Source organism: Lasioglossum baleicum, chromosome 7 (genome assembly GCF_051020765.1).
Source record: "Lasioglossum baleicum chromosome 7, iyLasBale1, whole genome shotgun sequence".
NCBI classification, from domain to species: Eukaryota; Metazoa; Arthropoda; class Insecta; order Hymenoptera; family Halictidae; genus Lasioglossum; species Lasioglossum baleicum.
Genome location: NC_134935.1, coordinates 18,213,609 through 18,226,391, shown reverse-complemented (window position 1 = coordinate 18,226,391; position 12,783 = coordinate 18,213,609). Strand labels below are relative to the sequence as shown.

Genomic DNA, 12,783 nt, shown 5'->3' with positions numbered 1-12,783 from the left:
TATTTATTACCATGCATATACTCATTATTCATTGATCAACTGTTTGGACTTACACCATTTTTTGCATTAAACAGTTCATACGTTGAAATTTCAAAATGTCTAAAATATTCTAACGTACCGAAATGAAAACTTGATTCGATAAAAATAAAACTCATGAATTTGTCAGAGTGAGGATAGAGTGACTGCGACAGGGTAATTGACTGGCAATTGACTTTGTAGATTTTAGCTGACGGAAACACGGGCTTTAATTGTGTCTGCACGAATTTAATTAAAAAGGATACGTATATCTGGTCCCTCCCATATCGAACTTGGAGATTTCGATTGATTCCCGTCTCATCGATGTCGCTGATGATCGTCATGTCCGGGACACCGAACTCAGGGCTCGAGCCTGGAACAAAGAACGGTACAGATGGTTAATGAGACGCTTGCAAGAAATTTTATCGGAACTCGCACACCTACGTCGCAGAACTTTGCTAAGGTCGCGACTGATCTTACGAATAAGTGTGAAATCTCTTTTTACAGATACTTTCAAGCAGATCATTTACATATATAGCTGACACTGTGGGCGATCATTTTTTTGTCAAACATGAAAATCAATTTTTGTTACAACCTCTATGAAGTAAATGAAACTTTAAGATCTGGAAGGGGCAATAGGGTTACAAGAACAATTGCTATAATAAATTTTGATTTTTCTATTCTTATATTGTGAAATAAATTGCCCAATGAAAATTGAAAATCAATTTTTGGTACAATCTTTGTAGTAAATCGAAGTATGTTTGGATGTGGAAGAAACAAGAGGGTTACAAAAACAATTGTTATATAATGAATCTTGATTGTTATGCTCTTATAAAAGCAACAATTGTTTTTCCACCAATCTAATAATTGCTTCAGCTATTGGTCATCTGAGCTGAAATGTTCATTCGGCATTGATCGACGTTTGGTTGGGAGCAACGCGATATGGAAACCTGGTAAATTCTTTGACCACCTGTTGTTCGCGCAGACAATGCCGTACGTGGCGATTCCTTGTCACCTCGACTGGTCAATTTCCAATGCAATCGAACCTTTAATAGGAAATCGAGGACGCGACGCAAAATCATGGATTAAACACGAGGATTCGTAGCTCAATGACAGTCTGCCATACAAACATCAAATAATAAAAGTCTCAATTAATAAACCTTACAAACACGTGCAATTCGATCGAACTTTTTAAAAATTGGATGGAACTGATCGAACCTACATACATCATTTATAATATAAAACATAAATGAGTAATATACAGATTTGTTCAAAGTTGGGTAACAAATAGTAAATGTTTTGAACAAATAATAAAAGTCTTAATCAATAAATCTTTACAAACACGTGCAATTCGATCGAGTTTCTAAAAATGTATACGAACCCGCACTCTAATTATGATTCTTCATTCGCCGACTGCATAATGATTACAAAAACGAGTTCGTAATGTTGATGAATCCTATTTCGAAACATTTCTTTCGAATTACGATGAACTTTCAAAGTGAACTGCACTCTGTTAAAAACGATTTTGATTAATGACAATTTTGATTTGATCCGGTTTTGACCGCATCTCCCCCAAATCATCGCCGGGATCCACGTGCTCACGAAACACGCAGGTGCAGCGCTGCGCAAGCACCTGCGAGAGCACACGTTGCACCTGCATGTCAGCTGCCGTGGTCCTATTTCCCCAAGGTCGTGTGTCACGTGACACGCCCTACGGTCCGCGTTGCATATCGCGAAATTTGATACCTCGGTCTCGTATTTTGAGACGGCTCGATGCATAATTCCTGGCGATCTTACTGCCTGCCGAGCAAAGGACACTATCATACTACTTCCGCGGAAACCTCTCTCAAAAAACCAATAAGTGTCTCGCGATGTCACGATCGAAGTCACTTTCGAAGTGCGCATCAATCAATCTCCGTGTTCTATAAATTTTCAAAGATTTCTATCCAAATATTCACCAGGAATGTAGATACCCAACTCTGAAATTTAAAAGTCTTCGATCTCACAGATATTAACCCTTTGCACTCGGAGCTATTTTAACTTTAAGTCGACAATTAAACATTTCTTCCGACCTAGAATACAAAACATATATGTATTTTACATTTTCATTAAGAACCCAAATAAAAAACGATTTAAGAAATGCCTTTCTTATATTTTTGCATGTACATATTCTTGTAAATTATAATTTTTGGAAAATCCTTTTTGCATATCATTTCGTAAACCAATGCTTCTAATTGATTATGAAAAATCAGGTCGCGCGTTTGGTACAACTATAAAAAAGTTATTCTGGTTTAAAGGGCGTACGAATACTTTTTACACCCACTGTATATTCCTTCGCAAAATCCCTGAAACTGAGTTTGATCGGAATTTCAAATGAATTTCAAATGAATTCAATATTTCGAGGATCTACGAAATCAATCCAACAAAGTGCAAACAACAATTCGCTTGGAGTGAAAATTCACGGAACGTCTCAACTATTATTGTAGACTAGTTACAGATATTTCTGGAATGGAATGCGAATAATTTAAGGAACACGGGCTCTCTCTTCCAGTAATTTCCTCGAACGAGACGTAATAAATAGGAATACCGTCGACGCGACGAATGCAATTTCAACGGCATGCATTCGTCGAGAGTGGATGGTGGTTGACTTTAAATTCGTCGTTTGTTCCACGTTCCCTTCGATGCGCAGGAGAAGCCAATGAAAAACCAGCGAGCGCCAGGTACATAATACAAAGGCGAGAGCTTAATGAACCGGTAGAAAAAGGCGAACCGTGGCGCAAGTGTTAAATTAGTCTACCTCGTGCACGTTTGGGGTGGGTGTGAACGGTGTGCGTACAATCCCGGGTTACGCGTCACTAGATCGTTTGCGAGGGTCCTATAGCCGCTAATTAAGTTCAGATTACGATGAAACTGTTGCGATCTGCATGCTGCGGGATTTCCTTCGAACCCTGCGCGACACTGTTTCCAATTGAATTCTCGAGGTCTAGTTTATTTCGCACTTTGTACGTGTATCATTTCATTTTTCCTTCGGCACTATCGAAATCAATTATTTGAAAAATAATCGTCCAATTAATATAGTATCTTATTTTACTACATTCGAAATAATCGTATGTTAGTTAATTGCAACAGCCAAATAATTTTATTCAAAATTATTTCACTGTTTGAGCTCCAAATGAAATTCAAATAATGTTTCAATTCATCTTTCATTTAATCAAATAATTCGTACCCTCCAAAATTCCATTTATTCCGTGTACCAGAGAACAATTTTAAAAGCAAATGCAGCTAAACAAGCTAAAATAAGCATACCTGAATTTAATCATTCATTTAGTTATTTCGATAACCCCTTCTCGAGGTAAAATTCTTTGATTTACAGCAACATGTCTATCGTCATCATATGAACATGAACATACATATTTGCTTCGAATCTGTACGGAAATTTATTGCCAAGTTTACAGAGATGATAAGTTCAATAACAAACAGTGTAGCCTTGGTCACATCGAATTTCATTTATTTCAGTTCTTTCGACGTATTCTGAATATGGGTATCTATAATACATACATATTCGGCGTGGCATTGATCTTGAGCAGAGTCGCCAGATTAAACTTGTGTCCCCACTCTACTTTCTCCTTCTATGATGCCCGGTCACGTGACGCGTTTCGTCTCTGTCGTGCATGTGTCCGATACTGGCAGAGAGAGGGTAACTTTTGTGCCCCTCGATTCGTGCTCCCTCCCCTCATCTGCCGATTCTGGTCTTAAATGGGCAGTGAGTTTACGAGTCTCATAAAGTGTTCGCGCGGCCGAGCAGCGATATCTTTCGTTGGAAAATGATAAAATATTATCACAAATACCTTCTTATTCCGACACTAAACGATGTCGAGTTGATAACATCAAAAGAAAAATAGGGGACAGAGATTTTCTAGTTGCGAAAAAAAAAAGAAATCATTATTATCGAGAAATTATAAGTCACGAAGATTATAAATGACTCTGATAAAATTTCTTTCCAACTCTTCTTTCTTTATTTCCAACGCGGTCTCGGAAACACCGGTGCAATCGGTTTCCAAGATTAAGCCGCGATTACAAGAAACGTCGCGCAGCGGCACGAAAGCTTCGCGCGAACTCGGAGATCATTACGGGCGACTTGTATTAAATTTCCATGAACAGAGTTCCAACGAACGCGCGACGTTTGTCTCTTGCCGGCGCGGCGCGGCATGGCTAGCCGCTTGGTTCCATGAAACGGACCGGGCATCCTCCTCGAGCTTCCTATTTTCTCTGTCGTTCTTTGGAAACCGCGTCCCCTTATCGCTAGCCTCGGATCTCCATCCGTTTCCCGAGCTGGCGAAGATCCGACAGCATTTAGCAAGAATGCAGAATTCACGATTGCGCGACATCTACAGATTTCTGTAAACCACTCCGCCCGTTCAAGAAATGCGTAACATTCACATTTGTTAAACTTGGTTCAAAAATCTTCGTGACGAGTCTGACTCGTTAAAATACGGCAAGGGGTTAATTGTCTCTCCCCCTTTATTTTCCTTTCTCTGCTATCTTTGACAGTACTCCACTTTCCTGAGAGAATTCATGTCGTCGCGATCGAGGCCGTAGGTTTCGTGCAACGACCCAGTAACCAACGACAGTGCAGCCCCGAAGAGTTCTCAGGCAGGTCGACGACACGTAACAACGGGAGGAAATAATTAACTCGGTGCATTATCATAGATAGAACACCGCCGGCATTATCCTGACCGAAAGACATCTATGGCATGGCCAGTAGATACACAACTTATCTTCTTGAGGCATGCGCAAACTGGCTTGCAATTCGACGCCCTCGCTTCAATTATCAAACATAATATGCTCGAATCAAAACAAAGTAGAAAGACGACGATATCTTTGTTTGGTTAGACGTTACGCGTGTAATACATACTTCATTTCATTTTGTGCTGCTATCGAAAAGGGTCAATCAATCATTTTAATCTCCTGGAGTATCTCCGTTGTTTGTAATAACATAAAAAACATAATTGTTACAACGTTGTTTGTAACATCTGTAATAAATAAACCTTCCTATGCATTTACTGCTCTATTTTCATCTTATTGAAACTAACAAAAAACCAATGACGGTTTTTATCTGGCTCCCGTTTCTTACAACCGACACAGACAATTTGTATTATGTATGCATAAAAATCCACTGTGGAGTACTCATTCATAAAGTCGGAATCTAGCGTCCGTCAGGAGAGATTCCGGATCCATGGAGAAATACGGTTTTTAACGTCTATATCCGGTGAATCATCGTTCGGGTTCAAAATTCCGGGGAAACCTGCCAGCTAGAATGCTGTTGTGACTCACTCGCTTGAGATGTCCACCGGTACGCATACGTGTGATGCTGAGAAGAAGTTTCTCAAGGGACCTGGAACTAGGTCAACGTAAATCGAATTTCGGGGAACTTTGTCAGCAACTCATTACTGGACAACATGAAAACCGCTTAAGAAAATCGTTGGAAATACATTCTGTGAAAAAAGTACCGAGACATCCTTCAAATCTCTAAACACAGAAGACATAGAAAGCTGTTTAGTACACAGGTAGCCGTTAGCCCAAAGGCCAAGAACAGGCCAAAGGTCATAGACGTGCGGTTCTTTTTAGTGGATACATATTGGGGACACCGACCATCTGTCGACTAAAGGTATTTTTTTCCGCACGTCTTTAAACAAGAAAAAAAAGGTAGCCGTTAGCCCAAAAGGGTGCACTAATATGTTTATATCTCGGAAGTCTATCAGGATTAATTGCTAAAATTAACCCTCGCAAGGTAAAGTCGAATAACACATAAATACAGTAAGGTGGGGTCTCTCAGACCCCGACAAATGAATTTCATAAATAGCCTCGTTTTTAATCAATCCTACAGGATGAAGTGCTAAAAATAAATTAGTAACATTCCTCCAGAAATAAGCCAGCCGTTGGGTATTCATTGGGAATTATGCTAGTTATGTATTTATAATTCTAAAGATCCTCTCCTTTTTCTCCATTTGAAATATGTGTGCATGCCGTTCATGTGCTCGTATAGTGTTTATGTTTTACCATACGTGATGTGATAACTTCTCTGCGTTAACGTACATATGCATTTGCTATACAGCACGTCAGCATATACACATCGTCAGCTATGTTATAGTGAGTGTGTTGTTTACTCGGTGCAGAACTAGATCGCGTGTTATGAAAAAGGGGTGTTTTCTGGGGACCGTTTTACGAGTTCTTTGTGCCGTAGTATTATCATGGCAATCGCTCGTTGTATTAATAATCATACAGCACTGTAAAACCTCCACGACAACTGTACTATGCTCCACCGCGTTGTCCCAAAATTTTACTTGAAAAGATACATCTTGTCCAGATGTTTATGCAAAATGAAATGTTCGTGCATCAATTGCAAGACACTGGAGCTAAAGATAAATTTATGTTCTTCATTAATAATTTTAATGTGGTGCCGTTTAATTTAATATTTTCGCCATTTTAAATTGCACTTGCTAATTTTTGTTATGAATGCATAAAATCCGAGTCCAGTCTCTAAAAATACAAAATTTCTCCGAATGTCCATCCTTCGCTCGCTATATGTAATAGATATAATTATTTATGATCTTAAAATGAGAATTTGTGCAAATATGTTGAGCACAAAAGGTTTAAAATAATCTACACATTTCGGTTGGCTACATAAGGATTAATTATAAACCTTTATTTGTTGGAGATTATTTTGTTTCTGTTCGAAACCGCAGAAAATCTTCTCGAGGAACTTTTAAATGGAAACAGTGCGGCTGGTGTAGGGGTCGAAGTGTTAGTCTGAATTAAATAGATAAGAAGCTTCGTTGAAAAGCGTGGGCGCACTAGCATTCGCACGCTATCGACCGGCGTGATAAAAGAATTCAAAAGAAACGATGTGGAAGATGGAAATCCCTGGACGTATCACTGCACTGCGGGTATATATAGAAGAAGGAAGGGTTGATGGATTCAGAGCGGAAGAATCCTCGCATACCATCGGACGCCTGCTGTGTTAATCGAGCTTCTTTGACAAATTATTAATGATATTTACATCGTTAACGCGTGTGTTGGCCTGGTATTAAACGTACCCCTAATCACATCGAAGTTTACGCGTGCTCGAGTGCCACCAGATGTCGCAATGCAAATTGGAGGGGGTCGAGAAATGCGCACAAGTTGTTTATCACGCTTCCAAAAAATTTTCACGTAGACACACACTGTCATAAAAAAAAACGAACGCTTTTGTGTAAGAAAAATATTTTACAGTTCGCCCTTAATTTCCAGATAAAACGGACTTACTATATAATAGAAATGGTTCTTAAAGAATGATCAAATATTTATAAAATGGACGAAAAAAGAAGTATGACCAAGGCAATCGGGTACGCGCATAAAACTTGAGCAAATTCTTGTTGTTACGTTGACTTCGTACGGGGAAGCGTTTACGTTCGATATTGCACGCGAGAGCAAGATTACACGGAGAATCGATCGATCGGCAACATCGAACGTTTTAAAAGCTACCACGAACTTGACATCGGCCTCACGCAAGCTCTCTTATCCCGGGACAATCGGTCAATGCTACTCCGCCCAGACTGACAAGCTTTCTCTTCGAACATGACTAAAATACGAACAATCTTTTTTCGGGGATATACCACCGTTCTTTTATCTTCCGTGACTGAAACCTGCAAATGTTGTATTAATAGGTTTTTCATTTGAAGTGATCGAAACAAGTGGTCAAAAAGAAATGCCACTGTTATTGTTGTTTCGCACGAAAACGGACAGAACGTGTCCTAAACCAAGGGTACAATAACAATAATCAGAAGGCGACTCGCCTCTATCCGGTAGTCGTGTTATTCTCACTATTCCATGTCCAGTCGCACCACCCATTGTACACCATAGGTGCACCGTGGTCATTACGTGCACGTAGTACCCCTTTTCATTTTTTCCCCATATAAGCGACAATAACTCAGCAAGCGTTATTGTCGTTCATCAGATAAGGTAAGAAGAAACGGCGAAACACCAGCCTCGAGAACGGTTAGGAAACTTACCCTGCGTGAAGTGCTTAGCAACCATGATGTGCGTGGCTCACGGTTCAGAACATTATTCTCCACCCCCTCGAACGAGGCTGCTGCAAGGTAACGATATATCCGGCCAAGGAAACCTTCACTTTTCACGCACGCGATTCTCGGCGTTAACGAACTGTACTCGTTGTTAAAATCACATGTTCGCGAACTGTCTACCGTTTGTTCGCGTACCGGGGTGTACATGCAATTTATGTACTAATGTGCGATTCGAGACGCGACTAAGGAACACGAGGGAGGACGCACATGCTCGACAGTTGCCACCCGACTGATGCTCTACTACAGCTTGGCTTTTCAAATGAACTAACCCTGACTACCTGCGCCACCATGTTGCTACTTCCCCTCTCCACGTTCTGTTTTAACGATCGACCAGACCGGAACTACCTTAGCGACCGATCTGTCGCGATAGTCTATCGTACCGACGCGATGCGGCAGCACCAACTAAATCTTTCGGAAATTTAATAGACTCACTCAGATAGTCAGATAGACGGTGCGGTGCTGCGGATCTTTATGCGAAATAAAAAATGTTTGCATCGATTGCAATACACAGGAGCCAAATAAAAATATCATTCTTCTTTTGATTATCTTGTTAAGGTGAAACTAATACACTGGTGGCCTTAAATCTTTTTAATACCTCCACTGTTTTAAATTGTACGTACCCATTTTTCTTATAAATGCATAAAATCCGCAGTGTAATGATTAATAAATTAAATATTGCTTTAATACCTTCACTCTTTCTTTTATACGTATACCTCGTCTGGTCTGTATTATTGCGCGGATTCAATAAACATAAGGTCGATTAAAAAATGTAATCGAAACAAAAATTTTAATTGTCGTTCATACTTTAAGTATATTGCCATTGTTGCAAATTGTTTTTCATTTTCATACACCTCGCGCGGGCTAGTATTTCCCAAAGGTTTTCCTATGGAGTTGAACTAAAAATTTAATCGATATCAATCAAAAACACATGAAATTTTTAGTAGAATTATGAAACTTTCGCTGGCTGTCTCACTCACCACCTTGACATTCGTTAACTATTTATAAAAAGGACTTTCTCGGTAAGAGAAAGTGAACTGCAATTTTATTCTATTTACAAAATAAAGTCTTCATGGTCGATAAAGTAGGGAACGTGGATTAAGGAAATACTGTGAAGTTGTAATTGCAACCATCTTCAGATTGGTAATGACCGTAACACTTTCAACGAATATTGAAGATAGATGAATTGTGAGAGTATGAACAACTCGATTATTACGTTCAATTATTTTTGTTCGTAATCTTTATAATTACGAGCATTCCTGTCAGCCATAGTATTTTAATTATAACTTGAAGAGATGTAAACAGCAACTTTCTCTTTCGAGTTTTGTGGTAATTAGAATTGATGAAGGAATAAAATAACGCGATGTGCATTTAGGTTAGAAATGAAACGTCAATTATATGAAGTATACAATGAATTACTTAATTTCTAGAATGACCTCTACCCTCCGACAATGATAATCGTTTTTACACCGATATTATGAAATACGTAAATTTCCGTATCATCCTCGATTCATCTGTTTTCCATCTCTTGTAAACGTGATCGCAAATCGCATTGTAAATCGTGCTGTTGAATAAAATTAACAAAGGAACACAAGTATGGTAGGTGACGATTGCACGACCGTATTTGGGCCCGCAGGAAGTCCCTACCTAAACAGAATCAAAGTTTGACACGTTTTTCTTAGTCTTGTGCTGTAGCTGCCGCGTTACGTCATAGTCCAATCGACTATGAATCATTATGCACCAAGCATATCGTATAACTCGGCTTTTCAAGGCTCTCGTTCTATGACCGCCCGCCCTCCTCGATATCAAGTGCCAGTTTTCTAATTATCGCAACAGAATTCAATTAACAGCTGTTGATCCTGACGAAGTTAACTGTATATTCTATGACGCGAATGAAAATCTTCCTTTAATACATTCTCTCCTATACGTGTCCGCTTATTGTACGTTCTAGCAACTTGCAGTGTGACTTATATATAAATGTTTTTGTTGCTATTAAAAAAGACATACATAAGTAATTGCATATATGAACATGTCGGTGACCTGTGACCAGCACCATATGAACGAAAAATTAAGGTGGCTGACGCAGCAATGAATGATGTTAATGAACATGATTTTTAAAACTGAAATCCTGAATCAAATATTCATCGAATATCATTCTGCCTTTCTGAACGCGTGCATGTTATGCTCTCTCTCTCTTTTCTGAAATTAATAACTTATTACGTTCCAGTTGTAAACTATGTGATCAAAGGTTTTTCATTAATGTTAATTGGGGCACGTTTGTTTACGCGCAGCTAGCGAAAAGTATCAATGGTCACCCACGTAAATTCGCATGTAGAAGTGCAACAGGCACTGAATTTAGCACAGGCGGCGAGAGAGTTGCGTGAAGAAGGGGAGCCAGACGGTGTTTATGCCGTTGGCCACGGACCTTGCCAGTTCAGCTCGCGACAAATTACGCGCAGGCTCACGGGAGAGTTGCTGAACCCGTTCCTGGCAGATAGTTAAATCGTAGGAGGTCTGCCGGGCAAGAATGAATACGCAAGATGCAATAAGATCTGCTCATTTACGAGGTTATGCCAAAATTTTGAAACGGTCCATCGACCTGCACGGTGTCAGCGCCGATCAAGAGTTTAGCGCCGTCTATGACATTTGTTTTCTATTTACGAAACGACACGGTAGGCAGGTAGCCACGATTCTACACTCTTGTCCTGGATCCGTGCCCACCGATGATGCGTAATCTCCAGCTGGATAACAAAACGACACGAATTCCCCGTACAACCGCCGTTACGCGCTAGAGAAACCGCAAAGCATTTGATTTAGCTCCGTCGGTTTGCTGCGTGGGCGGCTCGCCATCTCTCCGTTCACTCTCCGCAACTGCTTTACCACCAACCGATCCTGTAGTGACGTCACATTCCGTAGAAGGGGAATACAAAACCTGTTCCACCGTCCTTTTCTTTTTTTCGCAGTTTCCGTGTCCGATTCCTTCTATCCTATCTCGCCTATACCATATCTTACTTATCGCGCAATTTGTCAGTGTATTTGCTTTTATCAGAATCCTTACATCGTATCAAATAAGATAAAACAATATAAATCATAAAATTAAATCAGATACGTCAGATCATATGATAACAGATCATTGCTGTCTTTTCACTACTTTGTTTAACCCTTGGACATGCAAGTCTCTTATTCGCACACATTTCGAAAGTTATAAATACAAAATTTGTGTTTGTCACTGCTCCATAGCAACAATGCGATAACATTTTTCTATAGAAAATTATTTATTCGTATTAGTATTTTGACATAAGAATTAAAAATAGAATTAGAAATAGATTGGAGTATCTGTCGCGGTCGAGCGACCACAACAAAAGTCGGGTCAACCAGACCCGGCAGTCTTTCAGCGAGGATTAACATTCTTATTCATCGTATGCGTCAACCAAAACAATTCGAAAAATTACGTAGATTTAGATAAGGTTAGCACGCGATTCTTGATTTTGTTCAGGTCGTTTTCTCGGTGATTGTGTTGTATATTTTGCATGTTTGCTTGGAATACACGCGGTATTGGCGAAAAAGTGCGAGGTCGCAGACAAAACAAAACACGAAATTCAATCGCTAAACAAGCTGTAAATCGCAGAAGCTCCACGCAGTCTCAGTGTATTGATTTTCGTTTATTTATTTATTTACTTATTCATTTTGACAAATTTTGCTGACGTTGTTGCGTTACAGGTTACAATGACCCGAACATCACAGACGTAACAATTTTTATTTTACACTTATGCAATCAATTTTGCAAGAAACTCGCTCAATATTTTAAAATAGGCGTGAAAATAAGCAATGCCAATATATATATTTGATTCCAATAAAATGATAATTACTAGACTACGGATCTTCGTGCAAAACAAATATATTCTGCATCGATTGTGGAGAAAGCAGTAGTCAAATAAAAGTTCATTTCATCCCTTAACCCTTTGCACTCCTAAAACGTGTTTTTATATGGATTTGGTTCTTGCTTTATTTAGTGAAGTCTTATTTTCTTGCTGAAAGCAAATATAACTTCCACAAATATAAATTACAACAAAGTTTGAGAGCTACATTTACTATAATTAGTAAACAAAATTGTTTAAAGTAAGTAGAAGTCAAGAAACTATGAAGTAAATTTCAAATAATAATAGGCAGTTGTTGGCAACAAAGTGTTAATAGTTTTTCTACGTTGAAAACAACATAACAATATTCTTAGATTTTTTATATTTTCATGCAGTTAATTTCTTCATAAATGCATAAAAATCCGTAGTCTAGTAATTACAGAAGTTACGTTAGTCACATAGTCCCGCAATCACCATAGAAGGGTGAAAACGGCAACGTCTTACAGAACGTTTACCACAGGGATAGCGTCTAACATTTTCCATAAGATTCGGACTATATTTCGCGGAAATGTTAGCCAAGTTTGGTTTAGTCTCCCTTTCTCTAGCTTCTTTCCGCGCTCTCGGCATCAGCGTTTTTTTTTCTGTTCAGCGTCCGCGCGTTTTCTGCTCGCCGCGCCGCGCGCCGTCACGAGCAACGAGTAAATGGAGTAAATGTGCTGATCACTTGAAATTGGGGATCCGCGCGGGTACGCGCATGCGCGGACACGCAATTTTTGTGTCTCGGACGGCGG

The 12,783-nt window shown here is 39.4% G+C and overlaps 1 protein-coding gene across 2 annotated transcripts in view; it reads right to left on the bottom strand.

The window, feature by feature from the left end:
- The window catches only part of Myo81f (unconventional myosin 81F), a 48,463-nt gene extending 40,066 nt beyond the window's left edge, over positions 1-8,397 (bottom strand). For both annotated transcript variants that reach the window (XM_076426866.1, XM_076426867.1), the window contains exons 1-2: positions 8,067-8,397; positions 282-388 (exon numbers count right to left, since the gene is read on the bottom strand). In XM_076426866.1, coding sequence (XP_076282981.1) covers positions 282-388; positions 8,067-8,091 — 132 coding nt within the window. In that variant the 5' untranslated portion in view covers positions 8,092-8,397. The remainder of the gene's footprint in view (positions 1-281; positions 389-8,066) is intronic.
- Between the last annotated feature and the right edge of the window lie 4,386 nt (positions 8,398-12,783).